The sequence below is a fragment of the Podarcis cretensis genome (assembly GCF_951804945.1).
Source record: "Podarcis cretensis genome assembly, chromosome: Z".
Lineage (NCBI taxonomy): Eukaryota > Metazoa > Chordata > Lepidosauria > Squamata > Lacertidae > Podarcis > Podarcis cretensis.
Genome location: NC_137184.1, coordinates 14863954 through 14877349, shown reverse-complemented (window position 1 = coordinate 14877349; position 13396 = coordinate 14863954). Strand labels below are relative to the sequence as shown.

Below are 13396 nucleotides of genomic sequence, written 5' to 3'. Positions count from 1 at the left end.
GGGCTCAGAGCCCAGCACTCTTAAGCCCACAATTAAGGATAACACCAAGAAAACCAATTAGCTTATATCAAAGCAAGTTAATACAAACATTCGAGCTCAGTGCTATAACTACCAATTAATTGTGGGGTCATCTTGACTACCAAGGTTGTATATGCAGAGCTTCCAGAACAGTTCACGTGGGGTTCAACATACTCTCTTCATATTGTTAGACTTCTCCCTTTGGCCTCAGTGTGTAGAATCAAACAATTTAAAATGTCATGGAAGGCCTGTGAACACCATGTTGGACTAATTGTTATTCACTGAGCTTGCATACGTTTATCCACTTGCTTTGATTTATGCTTATTGGTTTGCTTTGATGCTATGCTTATCTCTTGGCTTGGGACACTTGGCTAGGGAGGGAAGTTATAAGTTCAGCTTGGAGGCCTGCTACCTAGGTCTTCACAGACAGGTGGCCTTAATTGGCTAGCTGGAATGCAATGTCTTTTGTGTAAGCAATAAAACAAAATGCTTGCCTGGGTGCAGACAGTCATGATGAACACTTACTCTCTTGTTTTTTGCCCTAGGTCAAGGCAGCAAGACTCTGCAGGCTTTTGTACATTTGCCCTTTCTTATAAGGAAGCACTGTGACTTGACCAGGCTGGTGTTTCAGCATCCTTTAGCATCAAACCACTCGTACAGGGCCTCCTTTGGATCAGGACACTCACCCTACATAGCCAATGGTCAGGGGATGATAGGAATTGTAGTCAGAACATCTTGCAAGGCATCAAATTGCCTTAAGTTTCTGTTGCATTTGAATTGTAGTCCCCACCCTAGTAAGTCAGCATAGTGCTCTTCAGTCTTGGGTTCCACAGATACTGCCTGGATTCTCATCAGCCCTGACTGTTGGCCATGTCTCCTGGGACTGATGGGGGTTGCAGTCCAGCGACATCAGGGGACACAATAGTAACGTAAGACCAGAGCACACCAAGCACTCCTGTCTTCCACTGCCTTCCGCATTTTGGTCAAACTCATGCTGGTAGCTTCGAGAACAGTATTCAACCATCTCGTCCTCTGTCGTCCCCTTCTCCTTGTGCCCTCCATCTTTCCCAACATCAGGATCTTTTCCAGGAAGTCTTCTCTTCTCATGAGGTGGCCAAAGTATTGGAGCCTCAGCTTCAGGATCTGTCCTTCCAGTGAGCACTCAGGGCTGATTTCATGAAGAATGGAGAGGTTTGATCTTCTTGCAGTCCATGGGACTTTCAAGGGTCTCCTCCAGCACCATAATTCAAAAGCATCAATTCTTTGGCGATCAGCCTTCTTTATGATCCAGCTCTCACTTCCATACATCACTACTGGGAAAACCATAGCTTTAACTATACGGACCTTTGTTGGCAAGGTGATGTCTCTGCTTTTTAAGATGCTGTCTAGGTTTGTCATTGCTTTTCTCCCAAGAAGCAGGCGTCTTTTAATTTCGTGGCTGCTGTCACCATCTGCAGTGATCATGGAGCCCAAGAAAGTAAAATGTCTCACTGCCTCCATTTCTTTCCCTTCTATTTGCCAGGAGGTGATGGGACCAGTGGCCATGATCTTCGTTTTTTTGATGTTGAGCTTCAAACCATATTTTGCGCTCTCCTCTTTCACCCTCATTAAAAGGTTCTTTAATTTCTCCTTACTTTCTGCCATCAATGTTGTGTCATCTGCATATCTGAGGTTGTTGAGATTTTTCCCGGCAATCTTAATTCCGGCTAGGGATTCACCCAGCCCAGCCTTTCGCATGATGAATTCTGCATATACCGTATTTTTTGCACCACAACACTCACTTTTTTCCTCCTAGAAAGTAAGGGGAAATGTCTGTGCGTGTTATAGAGGGAATGCCTATGGATGGCGGGGGGATCTACTGCAGTCGTGAGCAGAGGATCCATGGTTCCCCTTCCTTCCCTCCTCCGTGGCTCGCTTTGAAACAGCAAAGCGGGAGAAGAGCCGCTGAGTGGGGAGGAGAGAGGGACAGAGAGCCTGCTTCTTTAAAGAAGCAAAGCGGGAGAGGAGAGGAGTCTTCTTCCCTTATACCCCTCTTCTTAGTAGCATGCTTCTCCACCCACCCCACGCGTGCTTCTTCTCCCCTCAAAACCCCTCTCCTGCATTATTAGCAGCATGCTTCTCCACACACCCCACGTGTTCCTTCTCCCCTTAAACCCCTCTCCTGCATTATTAGCAGCATCCTTCTCCACACACCCCACATGTACTCCTTGTCCCTTGAGTGCTTTTCCTTCTCTCCCCACTTAAAACGTGGTTACAAAGCACAGATCCACATGGATCCTCGGGATTTTTGCACTGGGTCACCCCAAATTCACCATCAGATCACATAGCATTTCCATGGCTACATCTTGCACCAAAAAAATCACGCACCCACTTGCCTAGGGTCACAGTGGTGCAAAAACGTGGTTACAAAGCATGGATCCACATGGATCCTCAGGATTTTTGCATTGGGCTACTCCAAACTCACAGTCAGATCACATGTCTGTGGCCACAGCATGAACCACAAAAATCATACATCCACTGTTTCATTTAGAATATTTTTTTTTCTTGTTTTCCTCCTCTAAAAACTATGTGCGTGTTATGGTCGGGTGCGTGTTATAGAACGAAAAATACGGTAAGTTAAATAAGCAGGGAGACAATATACAGCCTTGTCGTACTCCTTTCCCAATTTTGAACCAGTAAGTTGTTCCATATCCAGTTCTAACTGTAGCTTCTTGTTCCACATAGAGATTTCTCAGGAGACACACACACAGTGGTACCTCGGGTTAAGTACTTAATTCGTTCCGGAGGTCCGTTCTTAATCTGAAACTGTTCTTAACCTGAAGCACCACTTTAGCTAATGGGGCCTCCTGCTGCCGCCGCGCCGCCAGAGCACGATTTCTGTTCTCATCCTGAAGCAAAGTTCTTAACCTGAAGCACTATTTCTGGGTTAGCGGAGTCTGTAACCTGAAGCGTATGTAACCTGAAGCATATGTAATCCGAGGTACTACTGTATATTAAATGTTCATAAATGTACCAAGCAAGCACATACATAAAATGTATAGACCACATGTCTGAGACTCACAGAAAAAGTCCTGAAACCATTTGTCTCTTCCAAATTGATCTCAAATATTTCTCTGCAAGATCAAAGGAAACGGAGAGCCTCCCCACTGTCTCTTTGCTCACAAATCCTGTCTCAAGGGCACAGTTAAGATGTGAATAGGGTGAGCCTGTGACCTCGATTCAGGAAAACAAAAGAGTGGCCAGGATGCCCAGGTAATCCAATCAAGTAACCTAGCAGACAGGAGAAAAAACAACGCACTCAGATTTCTGTTGTAGTTTGCCTGCCCCTGTATGTATGATGTATTGGGGGTGGTCTTGGGCTACACCCCTTCTGTGGTGCATGTATGAAGTTTTTGGTGGTGGTCTTGGACTCCAGGGCGGGCAATTTAAAATGTCTATATAAGGGCTTGCACACATGGCTCGGGGTCCTCTTCCTCTCTCCTGCATGTGAGGGGAGAACCCTGTTGCAATAGTTAATAAAAGATCAGGCTTACTAGCTGCTTTGCTTCTCAATATTCTCTGGTTGGTCTCTGTTATTTTATCCTATCAACAGAGAACCTACAAAAGGACTTTATATGGGCTCTTGGGTAGCCCATAAGGGAAAAGGAGCAGTTTTTTTTTTCTTATATCTTGATCATGGATGGAGGACTTGACCTGGCATGTGTAACAGAGACTTGGTTGGATGAAGCAGATGGCCCATCCTTGCCGCTGCTTGTCCACCAGGTTTGTCTTACACACAGCCTTGTGGGCGGGGAGGGGGGTTGCAGTGATTTTTAGGAAGTCATTTGTTTGCACCAGGCATCCTATTGGGAAGACCCAGTTCTCTGAGTGCATGTTCTGGAAGTTGGGCAATAGGGGCAGAACAGGATTCCTTTTGGTGTATCGACCTCCCCGCTGCACCAAGGATTCCCTGCCCGAGCTGCTTCAGGTCATGGCGGATGGTCTCCTGGAGACACCTAGCTTGGTTGTCCTGGGGGATTTTAACATCCACGCCAACACGACCTTACAAGGGGCCGCTCGGGACTTCGTGGAAAGCATGGCCTCCATGGGGCTGTCCCTGAATAAGTCTGACCCAACTCATAGCCACGGACATGCCTTAGACCTGGTGTTCACCTCTATGGATGTTGGTGATCTGACACTAAGTAAAAGCGAAACTAAAGAAGTGCCATGGTCAGACCACTTCCTGGTGCAACTTGACTTCTCCGCGACCCTTGCCCTTTGCAGAGAGGTGGGACCGATTCAGATAGTCCGCCCCCACCACTTAATGGATCCAAATGGTTTCCAGAGAGTGGTAGAGGATGTTTTATCCCCTGCTGATGGCCCTTCAGCTGATTCCCTGGTGGCCCGCTGGAATGTGGAGTTAACCAGGGCTATTGACTGTTTGGCTCCGAAGCACCCTCTCCGATTGCATGGAGCCCGGACAGCCCTGTGGTTTTCCATGGATCTGAGGGCAATGAAACGATCGCTGAAACTGCTAGAGCGCCGGTGGCAGATAACTCATTCTGAATCTGACTGGACACGGGTTAGAGCTCAATGTCGAGCCTACCAAGTGGCAATAGCGACGGCGAAGAAGACTTTCTTCACCGCCTCTATTGCATTTGCAGAAAACAGCATCAGGAGACTCTTTCAGGTGGTTCTCAATTTAGCAAAATCACCTGCTACATCAGGGCCCAGTACTGGCCACATGATCTCCTGCAATGATTTTGCAAAGTTTTTTGCAGATAAAGTCACTCAGATTTGGGAAGAGGTAGACTCCACCTTGGGAGCAGGGCCGGAGTGGGAGAGTGCTAGAGTCCTGTCTTGTTAAGTTGCGTGGGATCAATTCCAATCTGTTACCTCCAAGGATGTGAACAGGCTGCTTGGATGAGTGAAACCAACCACCTGTTTCCTTGATCCTTGCCCATCCTGGCTTATAAAAGCTAGCCGGGAAGGGCTGGGTGATGGGCTTCGTGGGGTGGTGAATGCTTCCCTCCATGAGGGAGCCTTCCCGGACTCGCTGAAAGAGGCGGTTATTAAACCGCTTCTTAAAAAAACATCTTTAGATGTGGCCACAATGGTCAACTATCGCCCAGTCTCAAATCTTCCATTCTTGGGCAAGGTGATTGAGCGAGTGGTTGCTGAACAACTCCAGGCACGCCTGGAAGAAGCGGACATTTGGATCCCTTTCAGTCGCACTGGTTGATGATCTCTGGTGGGCTAGGGGCAAAGGTGAGAGCTGTTTCCTAGTTCTGCTGGATCTCTCAGCGTCGTTTGATACCATTGACCATAACATCCTTCTGGACCGTCTTGAGGGCCTGGGAGCTGGGGGCACTGTCATACAGTGGTTCCGCTCCTTCCTCCTGGGCCGTGTTCAGAAAGTGGTGGGGGGGGATGAGTGTTCAGAACCCTGGGCTCTCACTTTTGGGGTGCCTCAGGGTTTTGTCCTTTCCCCCATGCTTGAGAGCAGTACATGTGAAAAGGATCTAGGAGTCTTGGTTGACCACAAACTTGACATGAGCCAACAGTGTGACGCGGCAGCTAAAAAAGCCAATGCAATTCTGGGCTGCATCAATAGGAGTATAGCATCTAGATCAAGGGAAGTAATAGTGCCACTGTATTCTGCTCTGGTCAGACCTCACCTGGAGTACTGTGTCCAGTTCTGGGCACCACAGTTCAAGAAGGACACTGACAAACTGGAACGTGTCCAGAGGAGGGCAACCAAAATGGTCAAAGGCCTGGAAACGATGCCTTATGAGGAACGGCTAAGGGAGCTGGGCATGTTTAGCCTGGAGAAGAGGAGGTTAAGGGGTGATATGATAGCCATGTTCAAATATATAAAAGGATGTCACATAGAGGAGGAAGAAAGGTTGTTTTCTGCTGCTCCAGAGAAGCGGACACGGAGCAATGGTTCCAAACTACAAGAAAAAAGATTCCACCTAAACATTAGGAAGAACTTCCTGACAGTAAGAGCTGTTCGACAGTGGAATTTGCTGCCAAGGTGTGTGGTGGAGTCTCCTTCTTTGGAGGTCTTTAAGCAGAGGCTTGACAACCATATGTCAGGAGTGTTCTGATGGTGTTTCCTGCTTGGCAGGGGGTTGGACTCGATGGCCCTTGTGGTCTCTTCCAACTCTATGATTCTATGATTCTATGCTTTTCAACATCTACATGCAGCCGCTGGGAGAGATCATCAGGGGGTTTGGGCTGGGTGATCATCAGTATGCAGATGATACCCAGCTCTACCTCTCTTTCAAATCAGAACCAGTGAAGGCGGTGGAGGTCCTGTTTGAGTGTCTGGAGGCTGTTGGAGATGGATGGTGGCTAACAGATCGAGGCTGAATCCTAACAAGACAAAAGTACTGTTTTGGGGGGACAGGAGGCGGGCAGATGTGGAGGACTCCCTGGTCCTGAATGGGGTAACTGTGCCCCTAAAGGACCAGGTGTGCAGCCTGGGAGTCATTTTGGACTCACAGCTGTCCATGGAGGCACAGGTCAAATCTGTGTCCAGGGCATCTGTTTACCAGCTCCATCTGGTACGCAGGCTGAGACCCTATCTGCCTGCGGACTGCCTTGCCAGAGTGGTGTATGCTCTGGTTATCTCCCGCTTGGACTTCTGCAATGCGCTCTACGTGGGGCTACCTTTGAAGGTGACCCGGAAACTACAACTAATCCAGAATGCAGCAGCTGGACTGGTGACTGGGAGCGGCCGCCAAGACCACATAACACCAGTCTTGAAAGATCTACATTGGCTCCCAGTACATTTCCGAGCACAATTCAAAGTGTTGGTGCTGACCTTTAAAGCCCTAAACAACCTCTGTCCAGTATACCTGGAGGAGCGTCTCCACCTCCATCATTCTGCCCGGACACTGAGGTCCAGTACCGAGGGCCTTCTGGTGGTTCCCTCACTGCGAGAAGCCAAGTTACAGGGAACCAGGCAGAGGGCCTTCTCGGTAGTGGCGCCCTCCCTGTGGAACGCCCTCCCACCAGATGTGAAAGAGAACAACGACTATCAGACTTTTAGAAGACATCTGAAGGCAGCCCTGTTTAGGGAAGCTTTTAATATTTGATATATTACAGTATTTTAATATTTTTTTGGAAGCTGCCCAGAGTGGGTGGGGTATAAATAAATTATTATTATTATTATTATTATTATTATTATTATTATTATATCAAAGCCCAGTCAAGACAAAGGGGGGTATTTCACTTGACTCAGGGACCTGGAAACTATAAATACTGTCCTTTGTACTGTGATGGAGTAAGTATGAAAGATTATATTTGAGTGACCAGCATACCTGGATCTCAGGTTCTACCTGAGACCACACCTTTTCTGCGACATATCTATGATGTCTTGATGATGCATCCTGAGATGTATTATGGGAAACTTTGAAATATGGATGTAACCCATTGATCAGGCTAATAGCCGCTTTGCTTTCGTATATCCTGGTCTGGTCTCTGTTCATTTCCCGACTGGTTTGAGCCTTAAAAGTTACACTCTCTTGGAAGGTCCAGTCTTCCTTAAGAAGCTGAACCCCTTGAAGGGACCCCTCAATATTCTTGTTTCAATTGTATATTTAAAGCACTATGCTATCACTTTAAACAGTCACAGCTTCCCAAAAAAAGATTTCTGGGAGCTATAGTTTGTTAGGGGTGCTGAGAGTTGTTAAGAGGTTCCTGTTCCACTCACAGAGCTGCAATTTACAGAGGTTTAACAATCCCACTTCATAAGGAACTGTGGTAACAGCTGTGAGTGAAATACTTCCTTGGCTTTTTAAATCTTTGTATTTTCAAACATTTTCAAAGATGAGCTGGCTTTGAAAATAAGACTAGCACCCTTACTGAAAGGAAATTGAACTGATAAGACTTCTTAGTAAATGTTTATGATGCTGCAGTAATTAAGGTACACTTCACATGTGCAGGATGTTTTGATGGAAAACTTATTTTGGCTTGTATATAAGAGTTGTGGGGTGATAACATGTATGGGAAAGGTCTGTAATCAACAGGGAAACTGTTCTCATGGGAAATAGCCATTGTTGTCACTTGTGCTGGTATTCTGATGTCGGAAATTAATCTAAGATGTCAAAATGGCACAACAAGTGGGCCAGTGCTATGCACCAACAGTGTGAGAAAGCAATGATAATTAATCAGGTGGTGATTTATCTTTATCAAATAATGGGTTTTTGTGGTGCAAAGTGTTTGTAATGGGGGCAGTCCTGAGTGTGGCCTATGTATTATCCTAATGCAACCTTAATCGCTAAACAGAATCAATGCCTCTTCCATGTACATCAAGTTAAAAGAGACTTTTCTATGTACTGTAAATAATCTGCTCATTTTGCGGATATGAATATTTACGCTCTGTCTACCAAACATAGGCATTTCATTTTCACCTGATGAAAATAAACTGCTCTGATATGCTCAGCAGCTACTGGACCTTGCAATTTTTTGCTTGCTACTTCATATTTGTGAGGGTGGGGCTATTCTGGCGCAAAGGGGAGTAGAAAAGTACATCACAGGAGAGAAATACAAGATGACCAATTTGTCTACTGCATTCATACCTTAATTCCACTCACACACACACACCCGCTCACACATCCAGTTTATTCTAAGATGAAAAAGGAAGGGAGTATCTCCTTTCTTCAAAATAGCAGTTGATTGCCAAGACTGCTGCCAAGTGATTTTTCAGCCTAGCTACTGCTTGGAGCAGGTGCTTGGATTCTCCCTTCCTCCCCAACTTCCATTCTGTGACCCCAAGAAGCAATTTTGCTGAGAGATAAAAGTTTTCTCAAAGGCCACACTAAGTTCAGTTTGGGAGGAGCGGAGAGCTCTAGTACTGTACTTTCTTTGGGAGGAAGTGTGGAGGAGTAGAGTCTTTTGTATACTTTATGTTTGAATTTCTTCATTAATGCTTTATTCTGGATTGTTTTATTTCATATTTTAATGTGTGGTAAACCGCTTTGAGATTTCTTCTTAAAAATATAAAGTGGTATAGAAAGGAAATGAATACAGTGGTACCTCGGGTTAAGTACTTAATTCGTTCTGGAGGTCCGTACTTAACCTGAAACTGTTCTTAACCTGAAGCACCACTTTAGCTAATGGGGCCTTCTGCTGCCGCCGCGCCACCGGAAAACGATTTCTGTTCTTATCCTGAAGCAAAGTTCTTAACCTGAAGCACTATTTCTGGGTTAGCAGAATCTGTAACCTGAAGCGTATGTAACCTGAAGCGTATGTAACCCGAGGTACCACTGTAATAATTGTAGTTCTGTAAGGGGAACAGGGGCCTCTTAACAACTCTCAGCACCTTTAACAAACTACATCTCCCATAATTCTTTGTTGGAAGTCATGTTTGTTTAAAGTGGTAGCTTTTAATATGGCCTTCCTCTGTCTTCTGGCTGTGATGGGGTGTGTGTGTGTGTTTAGAGCATTCTAGTTGCAAAGCAACTCCCCATAGTGACACTTTTGCCAAATAAATACATAACTACATACATACATACATACATACACACACACACACACAACACATCTCGGCAGCTTTGTCCGGGTCTCCCCCCACCACACTTTTTAAAAGGACAACTTTTAATCTCCAAAGAACCTTGTTGTTGTTTTTAATGTAACTAATCTAATTTAAAAGCTGTGTCAAGATATTTCTAATAATGAATGCAAAGTTGCATTTGTATACTATTTTTGATTTAAATGTTCTACTTTTCATTTTAAAAGTATTTTTACTCCATTTGTTTATTGCACACATTTTTCTCCAAGGAGCTCAAGGTAGCGTACGTGGTTCACACCTCACTCAGTCCCCATAACAGCCCTGTGAGGTAGGTCAGGCAGAGAGGCAGTGACCGGCCCAAGGTCAGCAGGAGACATTCATGGCAGAGTAAGGATTCAAATCCTGGTCTCTCCCAGGCCCAGCACTCCAACCACTTAACTGAGCTTTTCCTGACCAACTGTGAATGTTGTTTCCTTTCTTGAGCACTAGAGCTTGAATAGCTGTTTATGTGTTTTGATTATGATTTGCCCAGAACACAGGCATTAATTCTCCAGATTATTGAGGGGCGCTGATGCGATGTTGCGCGACATCCTGACGTCGCATGTATGACATCGCAAGGAACCAGGGGGTGGAGCTGAACACCCTCTGAACATTGAGGTAGCCTGGCTCCCTCAAAAAATACATTGGGGGGGGGGGGACTGCCTCATTTACTCCCTTTAGGAGTTGGCACCTATGGCCCTGAAAGTTCATGGCAGATTTGACAATGCATAAACTGGCACATGCTCCTAAGTGCAGAGTTGGCCTGGGACTTCACGACTGCTGGCCCATCTTATCAGCCAGAGGGTTTTACAGTTTGATATGTGTGTGTGTGCTTTCTTGCACTCGGTTGTTTAGCAACCCCTTGTGCTGGTGTGGTGTTGCTGCGCCCTACCCTGCTGTTGGCTATTGTTTTATAAACACGGTTAGCGTCCCCTGTTGCCACGACAACCAGCCTCACCATTCCCCAGAGAGGAGAAGGAGAGAGTGTATGTGTACGTTTGGCTCCTCAGGATTTCTTTTCCTTCTTTTCAAGGCCTTGACGTAACCCAGAGGGGCATCTCTCTACTCAACTTGCCTCTGTATCCATTCTCTCCCCTCCAACGTGGTGCAGCCCAAGAAGAGCCGGGAGCCGCTGCAAGATCCCTCTTATTCCAGAGCAGCAGCGGGCATCTCAAGTGTGGCACCAGTGGGCAGCCATGGCAGCAGCCATCCCTGAGCAGAAGACCGCCCAGAAGGTGCGCCTGCCCCGGCGCCGCAGCGTCAGCCAGATCTGTCCCCCGCCACGGAGGCCAATGACTTTGGCAGAGTTGCACCCAGGCTGTGAGAACGAGCGGCTAGGAGTGGCCCGTGAGAGCATGCTCCAGAACCATCTCATCGCTAAGGTGAGGAGGCTATGGCGTGGGGCTGGAGGGAGGGAGGTCCCCAGGCCGCTTTTGGGGACCTCTTGGGATTTGTGTCTGTGGCATTTTCACAAGTTGATGGGACGGTCAGCAAAGTGACCTCTGACAGACTTCGCACCCCCACCCTAGCTGCTTTGGGACATAGAGAGTCAGAGCATTGGTCCATCAGGCTCAGTGCTGTCTACACTGACTGGCAGAAGCTCTCAAGGGTTTTATGGAGTAATTTCCCCCAGCTCTACCTGGAGGCACCAGGGACTGCCACTGAGCTGTAGCACTAAAAACAAAGCAAGTTTCCAGTCCTCATTGTGTTTTAAAGGCTGATTAAAATAGGAACACAGGGAGCTGCCATAAAACTAAGTCAGGCCCACTGGCTCATCTGGTTCAGTATTGTCCACACTGACTAGCAGCAGCTCTTCAGGGTTTTGGACAGGGGCCTTACCAAACCCTAGCAAGTTGAACTTGGGACTTCCTGACTGCAAAGCAGAGGTTCTACCACTAAGCTACAACTCTTTCCCCTCCATTGGGCCTGGCTGTAGCAGTAGCCATTTTCTATTTTGCTCTCTGGCAACCATGGCAACCTGTTTTCATATTAAGTTACTCTGGTTTCTCTTCAGATCGTATAAATCTTTCGCCTTTTACTAAAGTTATGCCAGTCTTTAATCTACAGTAATAAACTGTAGAAAAAGTTAAGATCGACACACACCGATTCACAGCTTCTCACTGAGGGAATTTTACTTTCCTACAGTGATACGGAGTGGTGGATGTTCAAAATGGCTGCTTTCACACCCAGCTTCATGGTGCAGGGGCTCACATGGAAGCCACATGATGGTGGTCTTGGGAGGGTGCGAGGTCTCCAGCAGCTGCCTGGGGCGGGCAGATAGGTTGATAAGGACTGCCCCTTAAATTGTGGATGCCAAGCACATTTACATACATGCTGTCCAGTATTATTTGTTTAGATCCGACCTTTTCATTTTATGAGTGTGTGTGTGTGTGTGTGTGTGTGTGTGTGTGTTTTCCTGTCTTCTCGCTACACTGGATTGGAATAACAATTTTAAGGTGCTTCAAGGCTGCCTTACAGGGAACATACATTTTGCCACCAATTTTCTTCTATATGTTAGAAAAGGAACACAAATAAATGCTTTTATTTGTTTGTTTGTTTATATTAAATAAATGTCTATACTTCCCATCATCCAAGGATCACAGGGAGTTTAAAATACAAAAACACAAAAATACATAACATAGTAACAAACACAAACAATACCGTGCCCCATATACAGTTTCATTAGCCAAAGGCCTGGATGAAGATTAATAATAATAATAATAATTTATTATTTATACCCCGCCCATCTGGCTGGGTTTCCCCAGCCACTCTGGGCGGCTTCCACAGAAACCAAAAATACACTAAAATATAACACATTAAAAACTTCCCTGAACAGGGATGCCTTAAGATGTCTTCTGAATGTCAGGTAGTTGTTTATCACTTTGACATCTGATGGGAGGGCATTCCACAGGGCGCCACTACCGAGAAGGCCCTCTGCCTGGTTCCCTGTAGCTTTGCTTCTTGCAATGAGGGAACCGCCAGAAGGCCCTCAGCAGTGGACCTCAGCGTCTGGGCAGAACGATGGGGGTGGAGACGCTCCTTCAGGTATACTGGGCCGAGGCCATTTAGGGCTTTAAAGGTCAACACCAGGACTTTGAATTGTGCTCGGAAACATACTGAGAGCCAATGTAGGTCTTTCAAGACCGGTGTTATGTGGTCTCGGCAGCCACCCCTAGTCACCAGTCTAAGTTGCCGCATTCTGGATTAGTTGTAGTTTCCGGGTCACCTTCAAAGGTAGCCCTACGTAGAGCGCATTGCAGTAGTCCAAGCGGGAGATAACTAGAGCATGCACCACTCTGGCGAGGCAGTCCGCGGTCAGGTAGGGTCTCAGCCTGCGTACCAGGTGGAGTTGGTAGACAGCTGCCCTGGATACAGAACTGACCTGCGCCTCCATGGACAGCTGTGAGTCCAATATGACTCCCAGGCTGCGCACCTGTTTCTTCAGGGGCACAGTTACCCCATTCAGGACCAGGGAGTCCTCCACACCAGCCCGCCTCCTGTCCCCCCAAAACAGTACTTCTGTCTTGATAGGATTCAACCTCAATCCATTAGCTGCCATCCATCCTCCAACCGCCTCCAGGCACTCACACAGGACCTTCACCGCCTTCACTGGTTCTAATTTGAAAGAGAGGTAGAGCTGGGTATCATCTACATATTGATGGACACCCAGTCCAAACCCCCTGATGATCTCTCCCAGCGGCTGCATGTAGATGTTAAAAAGCATGGGGGAGAGGACGGAATCCTGAGGCACTCCACAAGTGAGAGCCCAGGGTTCTGAACACTCATCCCCCACCACCACTTTCTGAACACAGCCCAGGAAGAAGGAGCTAAACTACTGTA

The 13396-nt window shown here is 46.8% G+C and overlaps 1 protein-coding gene across 1 annotated transcript in view; it reads left to right on the top strand.

Moving 5' to 3' along the window:
- The first annotated feature begins 10151 nt into the window (after positions 1–10151).
- Positions 10152–13396, top strand: part of CFAP77 (cilia and flagella associated protein 77) — a 98558-nt gene continuing 95313 nt past the window's right edge. The window contains exon 1 of the mRNA XM_079961492.1: positions 10152–10938. Within this exon, the coding sequence (XP_079817618.1) occupies positions 10753–10938 (186 nt within the window). The 5' untranslated portion in view covers positions 10152–10752. The remainder of the gene's footprint in view (positions 10939–13396) is intronic.